The sequence below is a fragment of the Vulpes lagopus genome, chromosome 7, assembly GCF_018345385.1.
Source record: "Vulpes lagopus strain Blue_001 chromosome 7, ASM1834538v1, whole genome shotgun sequence".
Classification (NCBI taxonomy): domain Eukaryota; kingdom Metazoa; phylum Chordata; class Mammalia; order Carnivora; family Canidae; genus Vulpes; species Vulpes lagopus.
In genome coordinates, this window is record NC_054830.1 from 4,746,553 (window position 1) to 4,763,695 (window position 17,143).

A 17,143-nucleotide genomic window follows, 5' to 3' on the forward strand; every position below is an offset into this window, starting at 1 on the left:
AAAAGCATGAGTTAGGGATGCCTGGGTGGCTCAGCGGTTGGCCATCTGCCTTCAGCTCCAGTTGTGATCCTGTGGTCCCCGGATCGAGCCCCACATCCCGCTCCTTGCAGGGAGCCTGCTTCTCCCTCTACCTATCTCTCTGCCTCTCTCTCTCTCTGTGTCTCTCATGAATAAATAAATAAATAATTTTTTTTTTTTTAGAGTATGAGTTAGGTGTGTATGGACTGGTTTGGAAAGTTGCCCCAAACATATCCTTCTTTTTTTTATTATAGAAATATTTAGACATTCAAAGTTAAGGAAAAATAGTACAGCAAACTCCCATGTACCCATCACCCAGCTTCCATGCTTGACCAATTTGCTGCCCTGGGTTTGCAAGACCTACTCCTTTTTTTTTTTTTTTATGATAGTCACAGAGAGAGAGAGAGAGAGAGAGAGAGAGAGGCAGAGACACAGGCGGAGGGAGAAGCAGGCTCCATGCACCAGGAGCCCGATGTGGGATTCGATCCCGGGTCTCCAGGATCGCGCCCTGGGCCAAAGGCAGGCGCCAAACTGCTGCGCCACCCAGGGATCCCGCAAGACCTACTCCTAAGTGAAAAAGCAAGTAAGAGTACGACAGGGTTTTCCAACAGAACTTTCTACGATGATGGACATGTTCTGGATCTACTGTAGTCGCTAGTCAGTCACAAGTGGCTACTGAGCAATTGAAATAAGGCTAATTGGATCAAAGAATGGAATGCTTCATTTTATTTAATTTTCATAGATTTATTTTTTAAAGATTTTATTTATCTATTTGAGAAAGAAGGTGAGGGAGAGAGAAAGAGAGAGCGAGTGTGAGCACGATCAGGGGGAAGGGCAGAGGGAGAGGGAGAAGTAGACTCCCCTGCTAAGCAAGGAGCTCGATGTGGGGCTTGATCCCAGGACCTTGAGACCATGACCTGAACCAAAGGCAGAGGCTAAATCAACTGAGCTACCCAGGCGCCCCAATTCTCATAGATTAAAATGCTGCCATATATGATTAGTATCTACTATTTTGGAGAGCACAACAGGTTGTATATTGTATGATCTCACTTGTGTTAATAAAACTGTATGAATTTATAAACTTATTCCAATTTAATAATATACTTGCTTGACTGAGCCTGTGAAGAGTATCTAACCTGGAGGAGATCCCCTCTAAGCTAAGGGGGATCTAAGCTTTAGGCAGCATTTGCCCCTGGGTATAAGGATGGGGGACTGAGAACTCTTCATTTTTAATTTTATATGCTTCTGCATTGTTTGCATTTAGTTCTACAATTATTATCTTCTTAGAAAAAGATATAAACAAAACAAAAAATGCACCAAAATAAGGATTACTGGGATCCCTGGGTGGCGCAGCGGTTTGGCGCCTGCCTTTGGCCCAGGGCGTGATCCTGGAGACCCAGGATCGAATCCCACATCAGGCTCCCCGTGCATGGAGCCTGCTTCTTCCTCCACCTGTGTCTCTGCCTCTCTCTCTCTCTCTGTGACTAACATAAAAAAAAAAAAAATTAAAAAAAAAAAAAGGATTACTGTCTGCTTTTGGTCAGTTTCTTTTTCTTTTTTTTAATTTAAATTCGATTAGCCAATATATAGTACATCATTAGTTTCAGATGAAGTTTTCAATAATTCATCAGTTGCATATAACACCCAGTGCTCATCACATCACATGCCCTCCTTAATGCTCACCACCCAGTTACCCCATCCACCTCCCCTCCAGCAGTTTTTGTAGAAGCGGAACTTGATAAGAGGACTCTTGTGTGAATAATTTATTGAGGGAAGACTCTCAGGAAACACTTGCAGGGGAATGAGGAAAGCAGGACAGGGTGGGGAGAGAAACTAGCCACCCAGAAGGTGTTTCACGAGAGCTTCAGCCACAGCCTGGTCTAACAGGGAGCCCTGGAATGTGAAGCGCAACCCAGAGGTTCACCTTGGGGGGCCAAGGGGAGGCTGCACTATAACACTCCTACGCCTGTCTGCCTGTCATTCCTGGGGGATGGGTATGCCATCCTGGTAAAGCAGTTGGGGGATGGCTGCCAAGAGTGACCACTGTCCCACCATTTCTTACCTGGCAACATGTGAAGAGCTCATGAGCTGATGTAGGAGAACCCCCAGGAAGCTGGGGTTTTCCCCTTCACATACCCATTCCTGCTTTCGTAACTTGCTATGGTAATCACTGGCACTCAGGGAAATACAGCCTGGCAGGCTCACAGCCACTTTCAAAGGGGTGGCTTTGAATAAGGATCTAGAGGCTTCTCATTGCTCTGCTCGTGGGCTGCTGGCAGCTGTGGAGCACGCATTCTGGTAGGAGACTCCCCCAGGAATGAAGGCAACTAGATCTTGGGCAAGCATCTTCATCTCTGTTTTGTCCTCTGATTAACGGGTATTGCAATGACTCGCACCCAATGGGATAATTGTGAGGATTCGACTCCATATGTGCAGTTGTTAAGAGGTGGGTTCTGGAATCACGTTTCCTGGGTTCGAATCCTGGTTCTGGTGCTCAGGTATTTCAGCAAGTTCCCTAAGACTTCAGTTCCCATGAAAAGGAAGGTCAGAGGGGTTAATCCAACTGGGTTTTGATGAGCATTATATGAGGTAAGATACAGGTGGGGCCTCAGACTGTACTGGGAACATAGCAGGTGCACAAGTATGTCAACCCTCCCTCTCCTCAGAGAAACCTAAATTATCGGATTCTTGCTGTCTGGGCCAAAGTTGGTAGCTAGCGAGTGGGCATAGTCAGGACAATGAGCAGGACCCCGGGCTGCCTTGCCAACCTTCACCCATTTTACTTGCTCTTCTCTTGCATTTTGACTGGTGGCGTGACCCAGGAGAGGCTATGCAAGCTCTCTTGGGGATCTGTTTCCACATCTGTAAAATGGAGCCCTAACGTTTACCTTGAAGTAGGGTGACCAACTGTCGTGGTTTGCCTCTGACCAGGAGGGGGTTCACGGGACTCTGAACTTCAAGTGTGAATACCAAGAAAGCCCTGGCGAAAACCAGGATTACTACACCGGGAAGCATTATTGTGGGGCCTGCAGGAAATGCATGGAAGGGGCCTGGTGCTTGGGAGGCACCAATGAAATGGAAGCTCTAGTTCTGTTTTTAAAAGCCTTTTTGCCTCTTGGAATCTCTTTATGCTTCGGTCAATTAGGTGATCATCCATTAAGTTGTTTTGCTCATGATTGAGGATCATGTGTCTGCTCAGGTGGATTGTTGAAGGGGTTTCTTGGCTTTTAGCCCTTGAAGTGGCCACAGAGGACACCAGGGAGCACAGCACCCAAGTCAGGTCCTGCGTCCTCTGCCCACAGCCCTCCAAGGCTCCCACCACCATGGGGTAAAAGCCCAAGTCCTCTCTGAGGCCCCTAAGGTCCCACATGACCTGTCCTATCCCCTCCCTGCCCCTCCCTCATCCCTGTCTCCCCTTCACTCTCTCTGTTCCAGCCACACACACCTCACTGTTCCTCCAATACCCCAGGCCCTGTCCTGCCCCAAGACCTTTGCTCAAGCTGTGCTCTCTGCTTGGGATGTTCTTGACCTACATATATACTTGGTCCTTCCCTCATCTTCTTTATGTTTCAGCTCATGTGTCATCTTCTCTGCAACTACTCTATTTTTGACATTAGATCCCTCACCCTCACTTCTCCAGGTTGTCAGCTCTGTGAAGGTGGGGGAATTTTGTGTAACTTGTTCCACTGCTGAATCCTCAGTACCTAGAATAGGGCCTGACATATAGCAGGTATTTGTATTTGTTAGAGTCATGCACAGAAACAGAACCAATAGGATGGATACATATAGATACAACCAATAGGATGGATACATATCTTTTATAGATAAAAGAGTTTTTAAAGAATTAATTTATTTATTCATGAAAGACACACAGAGAGGCAAAGACATAGGCAGAGAGAGAGAGAAGCAGGCTCCCTGCGGGGAGCCCGATGCGGGACTTGCTCCCCGGACCCTGGGATCATGACCTGAGCCAAAGGCAGATGCTCAACTACTGAGCCCACCCAGGTGCCTCAGATAAAAGGTTTATTATGAAAAATAATAAGGTTCACATGATTAGGGAGGCTGGCAAGTCCTAAGATCTTTGGGGTGACATGCAAAGGTCCTGAGACCAGAAGGAATTTGAGGAACCGAGCAAAGGTGAGCCTGGCAGATGGGACAAGGTAGGAGATGAGCTGGAGAGGTTGGCGGGTGCCCAGTCACACAGGGCTGGTTTGCGATTCTGGTTTGGGCTGGGTGTGAGTTGTGAGCAATTGAGCCAGAGTAAGAGAATAATGGGAAACTGGAATGAGAGACCGTAAGTGGCAATGTTCCGGAAGTTTGCAAAGAACAATGTTGCCTCTGCAGGCGAAAGAGGAAGTTGTTAATGAGAAGAGATGCAATTGAGGTGTCCTGCAGGGAAGTGAAATAAACAAAGCATGTTGTAGGAAGTAAAGAGCTGACCCTTCAGGACCCTAAGCATAATCCACCCCTTAATGTTTGTGCAGCACTTTATAAGGTGCTTTCCCCTTCTACCGATTGGTATTGGCATTACTGTTCATTCCTCTTTCTTTCACACCCTCCATCCAATCTGCTGGCAAATCCTGCTAACATTGCCTTCAGGATAGACCCCTAATCTGCCTTCCATTCTTCCCAGTGGGGTTGCCTCTGCCCTCCTTGCTTACCTGGACAGGTGCAGGCATCTCCTCCCTGGTCATTCTCTCCTGCCCCTCTGCAGTTCATCTTCCGGCCAGGGGCCACAGGATCCTGCTAAAACTGCAGTCCTGTTGTGTCCTGCCTGTGTTCAGACTCTCCCATGGCACCCATTGCTCTCTGATAGAAAGCTGAGGTATGCGAGCAGTCAAGGAGATCTAACACGATCTGGCCATGTCCAGGCCTCCCTTGCCCCCCTGCCCACTCTGCTCCAACCACACTGGCCCCCTGTAACTCCACCACATCTCCAGGCGTGGTCCTGCCCCTGAGCCCTTCATGCACTTGCTGTTTCCTCTGCCCCAAGTACCATCATAGCTCACTCACCTCCCTCTGCTCTTTGTTCTAATCGTTAGTTTTTCAGCTATTACTGAGCACCAAATGTGTACTGGGCACTGTGTATGCATTTAGCACACAGCAGTGAATGACACAGACATAAGTCCTTGACTTCAGGAGCTCAGAGTCCATCAGGGCTTAATCAGTTACAGACTTAACCAATTACAAAAGTTTTTACAAAGAATTGTTTTAGAAATTACCTGAAAATTGATTCCATTTCTGGCCAGATCTACCTCTTCTTGGGTAGCACTCATGAAAACTGCTCACTTCAGGTTTCAACAGGCTTGGAGCTGCCACTCACCAGCTGTGTGTCCTTGGTCAAGTTACCTAACCTCACTGAGCCTCAGTTGTTCACATCTGTGTAATGGTAATTGTATTAGTTTCCTATGGTTGTTCTAGCAAATTATCACAAACTTGGTGGCTTCAAACAACAAAAAACATTACCTTATGGGTCTGGAGGAGGTCAGAAGTCCAAAGTGGGTCCCACTGGGCTAAAATCAAGGTGTTAGCAGGGCTGTGTTCCTTTCTGGAGGTTCTTTTTATTTTTATTTTTAAAAAGATTTTATTTATTCATTCATGAAAGAGAGAGAGGCAGAGACATAGAGGGAGAAGCAGGCTCCTCACATGAAGCCTGATGTGGGACTTGATCACCGGACCAAGATCACCCTCTGAGCCAAAGGTAGATGCTCAACCACTGAGCCACCCAGGGGTCCCTTTCTGGAGGTTCTATAGGATAATCTGTCTTTTCGCTTCTTCCAGCCTCTAGAGGTCACCTGAATTCCTTGCCTTGTGTCCTTCCTCCTCCATCTTCAAAGCCAGCATTAATTGGTCAGGTCTTTCTCAAAGGGCGTCACTTTGCCTCTCCTGGCTCCATCTTCCATTTATAAGGACCTTTGTGATTACCTTGGACCCAACTGGATAATCCAGAATAACCTCCAGATTAATCTCTTCAGCTCAGGATCAGTTGGTTGCTAATCTTAATTCCATCTGAAACCTTAAGGCTCTCTTGCCACAGGCATAGCATATTCGTAGGTTCCAGGGATTAGGATGTGGTCATTTTTGGAAGGGTCATTATTGTGACAACCACAGGAATGATAGTATCAAATAAGTCTCTTCCCAGGCACCTAGAAGCCTGCCTCCACCTCTGGCTTTCTCTTTCTCTTTCTGGAGCTCACAGTGTGGCAGAGGAAATAATAACTAAAAAGCTAATCATACAAATAATTGAGCAACTATAAGTGTCAGAAAGAAGGAGCACGTGTAGCTTTCGAGGAGTCAGGGGAGGCTTTTATGAGGATATGATACTAAGGCAAGACCTGAGGAGTGAATAGGAGCTGGCCAGATGAGCAGAGGCAAAGGGAAGAACGCAAGCAAAGGCCCTGCAGTGGGAAGTCCTGGAAATTGAGAGTAGTAGGAAACGAGGCTTAAAGATGTGGTTGGGTCTGGTCCCTGGGGCTTTGTGGGTCCTGTTAAGTGATTTGGATTTGAATTCTGAGTGCAACAGGCAGCACTGTAGGCAGCGGTAGGGGTAGATGATCAAATATGTGGAGAAGAGATTTCAGTGGACAATGGAGGATTTAGGGATGCAGAATCCAGAGGAGGATCTGTACCAAGCATAGCCCTGGTGATAGAGAAAAGCAGGTAGATGCCAAATGCTCTTTGGACAGAGAACCAACAGGGCCTGTGGACCCACTGGGTGTGAGGGTGAGGACTAAACAGGCAAACTGAGGTCCAGGGTGTTGCAATCACTTGTCCCAGAGCTGGACTGGCTAGGATGTTGTTTGGACGGTTTCCACAGAAACCAAACAACAACTTAGAAATTTAGCTCTTAGAAGGACATTCTTCTCATAAATCTCCAAACTGTAGATGGAACAGGGTGGCAGGGCTGCCCAGATCATCCCAGATTCCAGGTGCTTTCCACTTGTTGCCTCTCCATCCCTCAGCATGTGGTTTTCCAAGCCATCATCCCCATGGTGAAGGATAGATCAGCCGCCTCTGTCCATGTTTCAGCCAAGGGGAAGAGGAAAGGGGAAGAGGAGAAGATGCCTTTTGTCATTAAGGGTATGGCCAAACAGTGTGCATATCACTTCTGTGCAGGCTGAACTTAGCCACCGGGCCACACCTAGCTGCAGGACGCACAGAGAATGCAGTCTTTAACTGGAAGTCATGTTACTACAAGGAAGTAGGGGACGTGGGTCTGGGGAAGGACTGCTGGTCTCTGCTTGATGGTTTACTGCTGGAGGTTTTTGTTTTGTTTTTGTTTTGAACCTGGGTCTTCTGTGCTTCAAAGGCTGAAATTTTGAGTCTCAGACTCTTCTATCTAGAGGTCTCATGCCCCTGGCGTGGTCCATGGACCAGCAGCATCAGATTCATTCAGGGACTTGTGAGAAACACAGAATCTCAGGCCTCTTTCTTGACCAGCAGAGTCAGCATTTGCTTTTTCCAGACCTGGGATCCAGGGGAGGCAGATGCTGTTGGTCTGAGGACCCCCTTTGGAGTAGCAGGTGTCCACGTCACTGCATTTCACACTTTCCTGTGCACACAGATCACCCAGGGTCTTGTAAAAATGCAGATTCTGATTCATCAGTTCTGGGGAGGGGCCTGACAGGTTGCATTGCCACCAATTCCCAGGCAGTGCTGGTGCTCCTGGCCCATGAAGTACTCTTGGAGCAGCAGGGGTGTAGAGTCTCCAAGGTCCCTGACAGCATTGAGCAGTATCTCAGAGCTGCTATAACCAGTTGCCACCAAACAGAGGGCTTAAAACGACAGAAGTCTATTCCCTCACCATTCTGGGGCCCAGAAATCTGAAATTAAGGTGTCTGCAGGGCCATGCTTTCTCTGAAGCCTCTTGGGAGAGTTTGTCCTGGTGTGGCCAGAAATCCTTGGTGTTCCTTGGTTTGTAGCCACATGACTCTAGTCTCTGCCTCTGTCACCAGGTGCTGTTGACCCTGAGCTGTCCATGTGCCTCTTTTCTTATAGGGATGCCAATAATATCAGTTTAAGGGGCTTCCTAATCATCCTCATGGAGGTCTTAATTACATCTACAAAGACTCTATTTCCAAAAAAGGTTATTTCCGAGGGACCAAGGCTTAGGTCTTCCAGAGATAGTTCAGCCTACAACAGTCCCCTTTACTCTCTCATGCTGGCTCCTCTGGAAACCCACCCTGGGGCTCTAACCTGACTTCTTGCTTCTGTGCTGCCCAGATGTGAATGAGTGTGCAGATACCACCACGTGCCCAGCTTATGCAAAATGCACTGACACTTCGGATAGTTACTACTGCACTTGCAAACGAGGTTTTCTATCCAGCAATGGAATGGAAAAATTTAAGGGCCCAGGAGTGACATGCATAGGTGAGTACATGCAACCTCGTAACCCTCCAGCATTTTGTAGGAAAATCGGGTGGAAGCTGGTGGGGTAGTGGATGTAGGTACTCTTTCTTTTCCCTCAAATATTATTTGCGCCCTCTCTCCCTCTCTGACCATTGTTTTCCTTTCTTTTTCTATAATGACAACAATTCCTGCTCACTAAAACTTCCAATGATTTGGAGCTGGCGTTAGCATGGAAAGAAAAGTAAAAACCATGCTATTTGTTTATGTCCAGAAATAGCGGCTGCTTTCATTTTGGGAGAACTCCTTTTCGTTGCCTCTTCATGCAGAACACAAGAATTTCTAACATTCACTGATACCTGGTCCCCTGTGGAGGGCTCTCAGTGCATTTTTACATGAAACTGAGTGCTGGCATTGTGATCATCTCTAGTGTACAGATGAGGAAACTGCTTGGAACCCCAAAATGATGCATTCATGGACATGTGGTTGAACTGGCCTCCAAACCCACATCTTGCAGAATCTAACAGCAATCTCTGAATCATGTCATCTAGTTGTAAGCTGTTGGGGGAAGGTATTTACCCTCTCTAAGCCTCAATGTTCCCATCTGTAGAGTGACTATAGAATAATAACTACGTCAAAGGATTTTGGGAAAATTAAATGCAGTCACGTATGCTATGTGCATATACAGGAAGTATCACTAACATAAGTCGTATGAATTGAAATGGTTCCTAGAAGGAGTGAGGTTCTTTATCTGCATTTCTTCCTTTTAGATCTTGATTCTCCCCTCAACAGTCAATATCTGACTGTCACCTCTGAATATAACCAGCAGTCCAAGCCAACTTTTTTATGCCAGGGACCAAATAGTAAATATTGTGGAGGTTGCAAGCCATAGGATCTGTCTCAGAAACTTTAATACCCCAGTTGTAGTGGGAAAGCAGCCATAGATGATATACAAATGAATGACGTGGCTTTGTCCCAATAAAACTTTATTTATACAAACAGGTAGTGGACTGGATTTGCCTCACAAGCTATAGTTTGCTGGGCTCTGAAGAAGATAATTGGTTTCTATTGTTGTAGTTCCCTTGGAGCCCCCAAACCTTCTTTATTTTGGCATTACAATTTATGGGTTATCCAGTAAGCTTCAGTAGTCCTGATGGGCCCTGGTTTTAAACTTTGGATTCAAATCAACATTCCCCATCTAGCAAAGTATGGTTACCATAGAAAGGATTTCATCCACTTTATACCTTTGATCTCTGTGTGGTGCCTGATATCTAGTGAGTAGTCAGGTGATATTTGTGGAACGAAGGAACACATTCCTTATTCTTTATGTCAACCCCAGATTTAATCAGCCTTTATCGCTGGTTCCTAATGTTTTACTACTTCACAGAAAGGTGGAATGAACATTCCTGAGGTTTGATCCTGATGTACAATGGCAGCTCCAGATTTCTGTGTAGGAGAGGCCCAGTTTTCTGGGAGAGGCTATAAGAAACTCACCTTGAAGCTGTATTTGCATGCCATGGATGTTGCAAGGGTTTAGGATGACTTGGCAGAGCAGGGCTGAAGGAGCCTTGGGGCTGGACCACCCCACTGTACCACGACTGCAATTTTATGGGCCCTCCACTGAGTAAATTGCTCTATGGGCTTTTTAAGTTCTTTTTAAGCTACTTCTTTTTTATCTACTGCTGAGTAGCTGAACTCCTGCCAACTTAGTACATCCAAACAAGGGCAATTATTTATTTTGCTCATGGATGTATCTATCATTTTGGTTGAGTTTGGTGACGTGGCTTGTCTCTGTTCCATGCAGTGTCAGCTGAGTTGGCTCAAGTGGGGGCTGGAGGATCCACTTGAAAGAGAGCACCTCACATGGCTGCTCAGCTGGTGCTGGCCTTGGGCTGTCTGCCCCACCAGGGCTGAGGGCTGAAGCTCTGGTTCTTCTTCTCATAAGTTGTTTTTTCATGGCTGGTTGGGCTTCCTCACAGTATGGTGGCCAAGTTCCGAGAGAACAAGGAGGAAGTGCATGGTATCTTTATGACTTAGTGTCACCACCCTCATGGTCCCATCATGCTCAGCTACAAGGGGAGTGAATGCAGACCCCATTGCTTGCTGGATGGACTACAAATACACATAGAATGAAGGGCATACAGCATGGCAGACATCATTTCTGCCATCTTGAAAAACAATGTGCTACACAAGATAAGGCAATTTTGTAACTCCACCTCTTTCTGGATCCAGATATAGATGAGTGTTCTCAAAGCCCCCCACCATGTGGTCCCAACTCAGTCTGTGAAAACCTTCTGGGGAGGTACAAGTGCAGCTGTTGGCCTGGTTTCTCTTCTCCCACTGGAAATGACTGGATCCTGGGAAATCCAGGTCGTTTCATCTGCACAGGTAATGCTCTCAGGCCTGGGTCTCTGGGGGACAGTGACCTCTCTTGAGCTGGGTACATATGCCTCTCACCTTAGACACACCATCTTGGGTCTGCTCACTCTCCTCCACTGCTCCTCAGACATCAATGAATGCCTCTCCAGTGGGGTCTGCCAAGAACATGCTGACTGTATCAATACCTTGGGAAGCTACAAGTGCAGATGCCAGGTTGGATTCATCTCTCACAACTCCATTTGTAAAGGTATGGAGGACCTGCTTTTCTTTATTTACCTACTTAATCCATTAAGAACCACCTCACTTGATGATCATGTGAGGTAGGGATTATGATCTTCTGTTTGGGGATTAGGAAATTAAGGCTCAGAGTATTGAAGTAAATTACCCAAGGACACGCAGCTGTTCAGTAGAAGAGCCAGGATTTGAAGTCCTGCTGAAGGCCTACAATGAGACAAGCAGTGGGTCAGGCAGTACTTGAGTGTAATGAATGGCTTTGTCCTGGCAGTTCTATCCTCTTAAGGGTTTCTGGCAATGTCTGGAGGCATTTTGAGTGTCATAATGGTGGTATTCAAGGGCCATTGTGGGTGCTACTGTGATCTAGTGAGGAGAGGCCAGAGATACTGCTAAATACCCTGCAATGCATGGAGTAGCTTTTCTACACTCAAAAATAATCTGGTCCCAGATGCCAGTAGTTTTGAGGTAGAAAAACTCTGTCCTAGGAGTTGCTCAGATTCAATCTTAGGAATTTTTCCTAAAAAGTATTGGACTTGAGTCTTAAGAGTTACCCTCGACTCTTTACCCCCACTCCCATGTCTATATTAAATCAGTCATCATATCTTAGGGAATTTACCTGCTAAATATGTCTTAAAACTCTCCATTCTTCCCCATCTTGGTTCAGGCTCAGCTACTACTTTACCAACCTCTCTGGGCTTTCTCTTCCTCTCGTCTTGTCCTTTTGAATTCATCCTTCAAACTGCAGCCAGAATATTTTCACAAGATGCAAGCGCTCCATCTTCCTGATTCTGGTGCAGTACTACTATTCTCCATGCTCATTGGTACAGAGGGTGACTCCATCAAGCAAGTCATGGAGTGATCAAGTCCTTATCACATGCCCTTGGCTTGGAGTGAGAGATATTGGAAATCCTTTCTAATTTTTCTGATCCATTTGTAGCGGTTAGGTACTGCTGAGTAACAAGTTACCCTGAAAGCCAGTGGCTAGAAACAAATACCATCTGTTTAGCTTTCTATTCTGTGCATTGGAAGTTTAGGTTGGGCTTTGCTGGTCAGTTCCTAGGGTCTCTCATGTGCTTGTTCATATATCTGTGGTCAGCTATGGGTCAGCATGTTTCATCTCAGCTGGTGACCTCCCATGAAGGGGGTTATCAGGGATGATCCATCAATATCATTATGAATGATAAAAATGAGCTGAAGCAAATAAACCTCTAGAAATCTAATTTTGGAACTGACATCACATCATTTCTTTAAAAAAATTTTTTTTATTGGAGTTCAATTTGCCAAGATATAGCATAACACCCAGTGCTCATCCCCCTCAGTGCCCATCCCCAGTCACCCCAACCCCCCACCCACCTCCCCTTCCATTACCCCTTGTTCATTTCCCAGAGTTAGGTATCTCTCATGTTTTGTCACCCTCACTGATATTTTCTTTTTTATATAAATTTACTTTTTATTGGTGTTCAATTTGCCAACATATAGAATAACACCCAGTGATCAGCCCGTCAAGTGCCCACTTCAGTGCTGGTCACCCAGTCACCCCCACCCCCCGCCCACCTCCCCTTCCCCTACCCCTAGTTCATTTCTCAGAGTTAAGAGTCTTTCATGTTCTGTCTCCCTTTCTGATATTTCCCACTCATTTTCTCTCCTTTCCCCTTTATTCCCTTTCACTAATTTTTATATTCCCCAAATGAATGAGACCATATAATGTTTGTCCTTTTCCAATTGACTTATTTCACTCAGCATAATACCCTCCAGTTCCATCCACGTTGAAGCAAATGGTGGGTATTTGTCGTTTCTAATGGCTGAGTAATACTCCATTGTATACATAGACCACATCTTCTTTATCCATTCATCTTTCGATGGATACCGAGGCTCCTTCCACAGTTTGGCTATTGTGGACATTGCTGCTAGAAACATCGGGGTGCAGGTGTCCCGGCGTTTCATGGCATCTGTATCTTTGGGGTAAATCCCCAGCAGTGCAATTGCTGGGTCGTAGGGCAGGTCTATTTTTAACTCTTTGAGGAACCTCCACACAGTTTTCCAGAGTGGCTGCACCAGCTCACATTCCCACCAACAGTGCAAGAGGGTTCCCCTTTCTCCACATCCTCTCCAACATTTGTTGTTTCCTGCCTTTTCCCCATTCTCACTGGTGTGAGGTGGGATCTCATTGTGGTTTTGATTTGTATTTCCCTGATGGCCAGTGATGTGGAGCATTTTCCCATGTGCCTTTTGGCCATGTCTATGTCTTCCTCTGTGAGATTTCTCTTCATGTCTTTTGCCCATTTCATGATTGGATTGTTTCTTTGCTGTTTAGTTTAATAAGTTATTTATAGATCTTGGATACTAGCCCTTTATCTGATAGGTCGTTTGCAAATATTTTCTCCCATTCTGTAGGTTGTCTTTTAGTTTTGTGGACTTTCTTTTGCTGTGCAGAAGCTTTTTATCTTGATGAAGTCCCAATAATTCATTTTTGCTTTTGTTTCTCTTGACTTCGTGGATGTATCTTGCAAGAAGTTACTGTGGCCAAGCTCAAAAAGGGTGTTGCCTGTGTTCTTCTCTAGGATTTTGATGGAATCTTGTCTCACATTTAGATCTTTCATCCATTTTGAGTTTATCTTTGTGTATGGTGTAAGAGAGTGCTCTAGTTTCATTCTTCTGCATGTGGATGTCCAATTTTCCCAGCACCATTTATTGAAGAGACTGTCTTTCTTCCAGTGGATAGTCTTTCCCACTTTGTTGAATATTAGTTGACCATAAAGTTGAGGGTCCACTTCTGGGTTCTCTATTCTGTTCCATTGATCTATGTGTCTGTTTTTGTGCCAGTACCACACTGTCTTGATGACCACAGCTTTGTGGTACAACCTGAGATCTGGCATTGTGATGCCCCCCGCTATGGTTTTCTTTTTTAAAATTCCCCTGGCTATTCGGGGTCTTTTTTGATTCCACACAAATCTTAAGATGATTTGTTCTAACTCTCTGAAGAAAGTCCATGGTATTTTGATAGGGATTGCATTAAATGTGTAAATTTCCCTGGGTAACATTGACATTTTCACAATATTAATTCTTCCAGTCCATGAGCATGGAGTATTTTTCCATCTCTTTGTGTCTTCCTCAATTTCTTTCTGAAGCGTTCCATAGTTTTTAGGGTACAGATCCTTTACCTCTTTGGTTAGATTTATTCCTAGGTATCTTATCTTTTTTGGTGCAATTGTAAATGGAATTGATTCCTTAATTTCTCTTTCTTCAGTCTCATTGTTAGTGTATAGAAATGCCACTGATCTGGGCATTGATTTTGTATCCTGCCACACTGCTGAATTGCTGTATGAGTTCTAGCAACCTTGGGGTGGAGTCTTTTGGGTTTTCTATGTATAGTATCATGTCATCTGCAAAGAGGGAGAGTTTGACTTCTTTGCCAATTTGGATGCCTTTTATTTCTTTTTGTTGCCTGATTGCTGAGGCCAGGACTTCTAGTACTATGTTGAATAGCAGTGACACCACATCATTTCTGCTGCATTCTATTGTTCAGTGAAAGTCATAGGCGCCAGCTAGATTCAAGGCGTGGGGAAAACACCTTTTTGACTTGGGTTTTCATTTCCACTGAACAGATGTGGATGAATGTGCTGATCCCAGAACTTGCCCAGAGCATGCCACTTGCCACAACAGTCTTGGAAGCTACTCTTGTGTCTGCAATGTAGGATTTGAATCTAGTGGTGGAAATAAGAGCCTCCTGGGTTCAGGAGAGATATGTGGAGGTAGGTGGAAGGAGTCTGTTGGCAAACGAGGTCCAAGTCTGTTTGCCAAGACAGCTGTGGTATGGGAGGGATTAGGATGAGTCTTAGCCAAGCTTACAGCCCTCACCTGCCAAGCCAATGTAATTCATTCATTCATTCATTCATTCATTCACTCACTCACTCACTCACTCATTCAACAAATACTTCCTGAGTACCTAGTATACACCAGGCATGATTCTAGAGATGGTGGATGCAGCAGTAAATAACAGAGTAAAAACTATTTGTTCTCCTGGAACTCATCACCTAATGTTGGGTAGATATATGGCAACATAAATACATGAACATATCATGTGCCAAGAATACTTGAAGGAAATAAAGATAAATAAGGCAGGAGCTGGATAGGGAGAACTTGAGGTGAGGGTCTATTTTTAATAGAGTGGTAAGGAAAGGCCATGCTGGGAAGCTGGTATTTGAGAAAAGATATAAAGGGCATGGGGGAGTGAATATTGGATTTCTGGTGATCGGTGTTCCAGGAGGAGAAAATAGCAGGTACAGAGGCCTGGAGGCTGGATCCCAGAAAGCGTTAAGCTTTTCCGTTCTTGTACCCATTGTCTTCCCAACAACCTGATGGTGTCAGTGTATTTTATACCCATTTTACAGATGAGGAAAATGAGCCTCCATTGGGGTGGAGCAACTCTTCCACAGTCAAATAGACAGGAAATAGGGGAATCATGATCTATACTGTGCTGAGTGTGACTTCACACCCTGTGCTCTAACCATCATGCAATTTCAGCCTCCAAATGAGGCTGCAATGTCCAGCAACCCAGCATGGGGGCTTGCATAGGGCCAGCATAGACTTAATCCTTAAATTCCCAGATTCTGACTCAAGACAGTCTGGGGAGATGTCTCGTTCTTGAGCCTCTTCCCAGGCCTAAGAAGCCTGAAAACTTCCCTTTTCTTCTTTTAAGGGCACTAATCCTATTATCAGATCTCATCTTAATCCAATCATCTTACAAGGGCCCATGTCCAAACACCATCCCACTGAGTGTTAGGGCTTTGCCATATGAATTTGGGGAGACCTAACTGAGTCCACAGCCCCCTGGAACACACAATGAACAGGCACAGAGCCAGGCTTTGAGCCCAACCTGTCCATGCTCTCTATGCCTCCAGTTAGACGTCTCTCAATTATTATTACTGATGATGTAGTGATTCCTTGGAAAGGAATTGAGACGTATTAAGGACAGAGTGGGGCAAGTGGGTTCAGGCCTGAGGGAGCAGAGAAGGAGACTTCATGAACCTACTGGTAGTCAATGAATCTGGATCAGAAATGACTATGGGTTTAGAAGAGAAAGGTGAGCTAGGTGAGCTTAGGTGGGACCAGACTCTTGATGTCTGCCGTGTTCTAATGAAGAGCTTGGTTTTATTCCAGAGCTATAGAGAGCCTCATCTGAGGATTTGTGTGGGTCACAGACATGCCTCTTTGCACTTCCTTTCAGTAGTGTCTAAAAGGATGTGAGCAGATCCCAAGAGACTCACTGGCTTGAGGCAAGGTGGGGCTATGCACTGCCATGGCCTCGGCATCCTTCATCCTTTTGACTTAGATCACTTTTCTGCTTAGATGTGGATGAATGTGCCAGGAACTCAACTATTTGTGGCCTCAACTCTGTCTGTACCAACATCCTGGGAGAATATAATTGTTCCTGCCTGCCTGGGTACTTTTCGCCTGCTGTTTGGACTCCTGAGAAACCAGAAGATTTCATATGTACAGGTAATGCTCTCAGCCATGCTGAGAATTTTCAATGGCTGTCAAACTACCTTGAAATATAGTGGCTTCCCACTGCTTTGTGCTTGCTCATGATTCTGTTGGCTGCCCACTTGGGTTTTCTGGGGGCCCTGGGATGGTTGCCCGGTCCAAAATGGCCTTGTGTACATGACTGGTAGTTGGTGTCGGTCTCTGGCTGGGAGATCAGCTGGGCCCCTCAGTTTTCCTCATGGGCCCATCCTCATGGCTTCTTGGGCTTCCTCAGATCATGGAAGCTGGTTTTCAGGAAGGGAATGTACAAGGGGAAGAAAGCAGAAACTCTGGGTTCTTATAAGACTTGTGCTTACAAGTCACAGAACATTACCTCTGCCTCATTCTCCTGGTCACAATCGTGGGGCTAGCGTAGATGCCAAGGAAGGGGGAATTAACTCACTATCTGACTGGGGAAGCAAGAAGGGCACACAGGAAGTGGAGGAATTGATGGTGGCCGTCTTTGGAGGATCTACTCTACTGCAGAACATGTCTTATGTTCTTTGACCCCCAGGGGAAATGCATGCTTCTTTTCATTAAAAAATGTTCTATTTCTTTTCACTCATTATTTTCACCAGCTGCTGACATTGTTAGAGGCAGGACAATAGAGAGGCACATTTGAAAGGGACCTTATATAAATTAA

At 45.5% G+C, this 17,143-nt stretch overlaps 1 protein-coding gene across 2 annotated transcripts in view; it reads left to right on the forward strand.

Annotated features, from left to right (window-relative positions):
- The window catches only part of ADGRE1 (adhesion G protein-coupled receptor E1), a 60,576-nt gene that overhangs the window by 5,947 nt on the left and 37,486 nt on the right, over window positions 1-17,143 (forward strand). For both annotated transcript variants that reach the window (XM_041760414.1, XM_041760415.1), the window contains 5 exons: window positions 8,242-8,388; window positions 10,597-10,752; window positions 10,871-10,990; window positions 14,583-14,729; window positions 16,327-16,476. In XM_041760414.1, coding sequence (XP_041616348.1) covers window positions 8,242-8,388; window positions 10,597-10,752; window positions 10,871-10,990; window positions 14,583-14,729; window positions 16,327-16,476 — 720 coding nt within the window. The remainder of the gene's footprint in view (window positions 1-8,241; window positions 8,389-10,596; window positions 10,753-10,870; window positions 10,991-14,582; window positions 14,730-16,326; window positions 16,477-17,143) is intronic.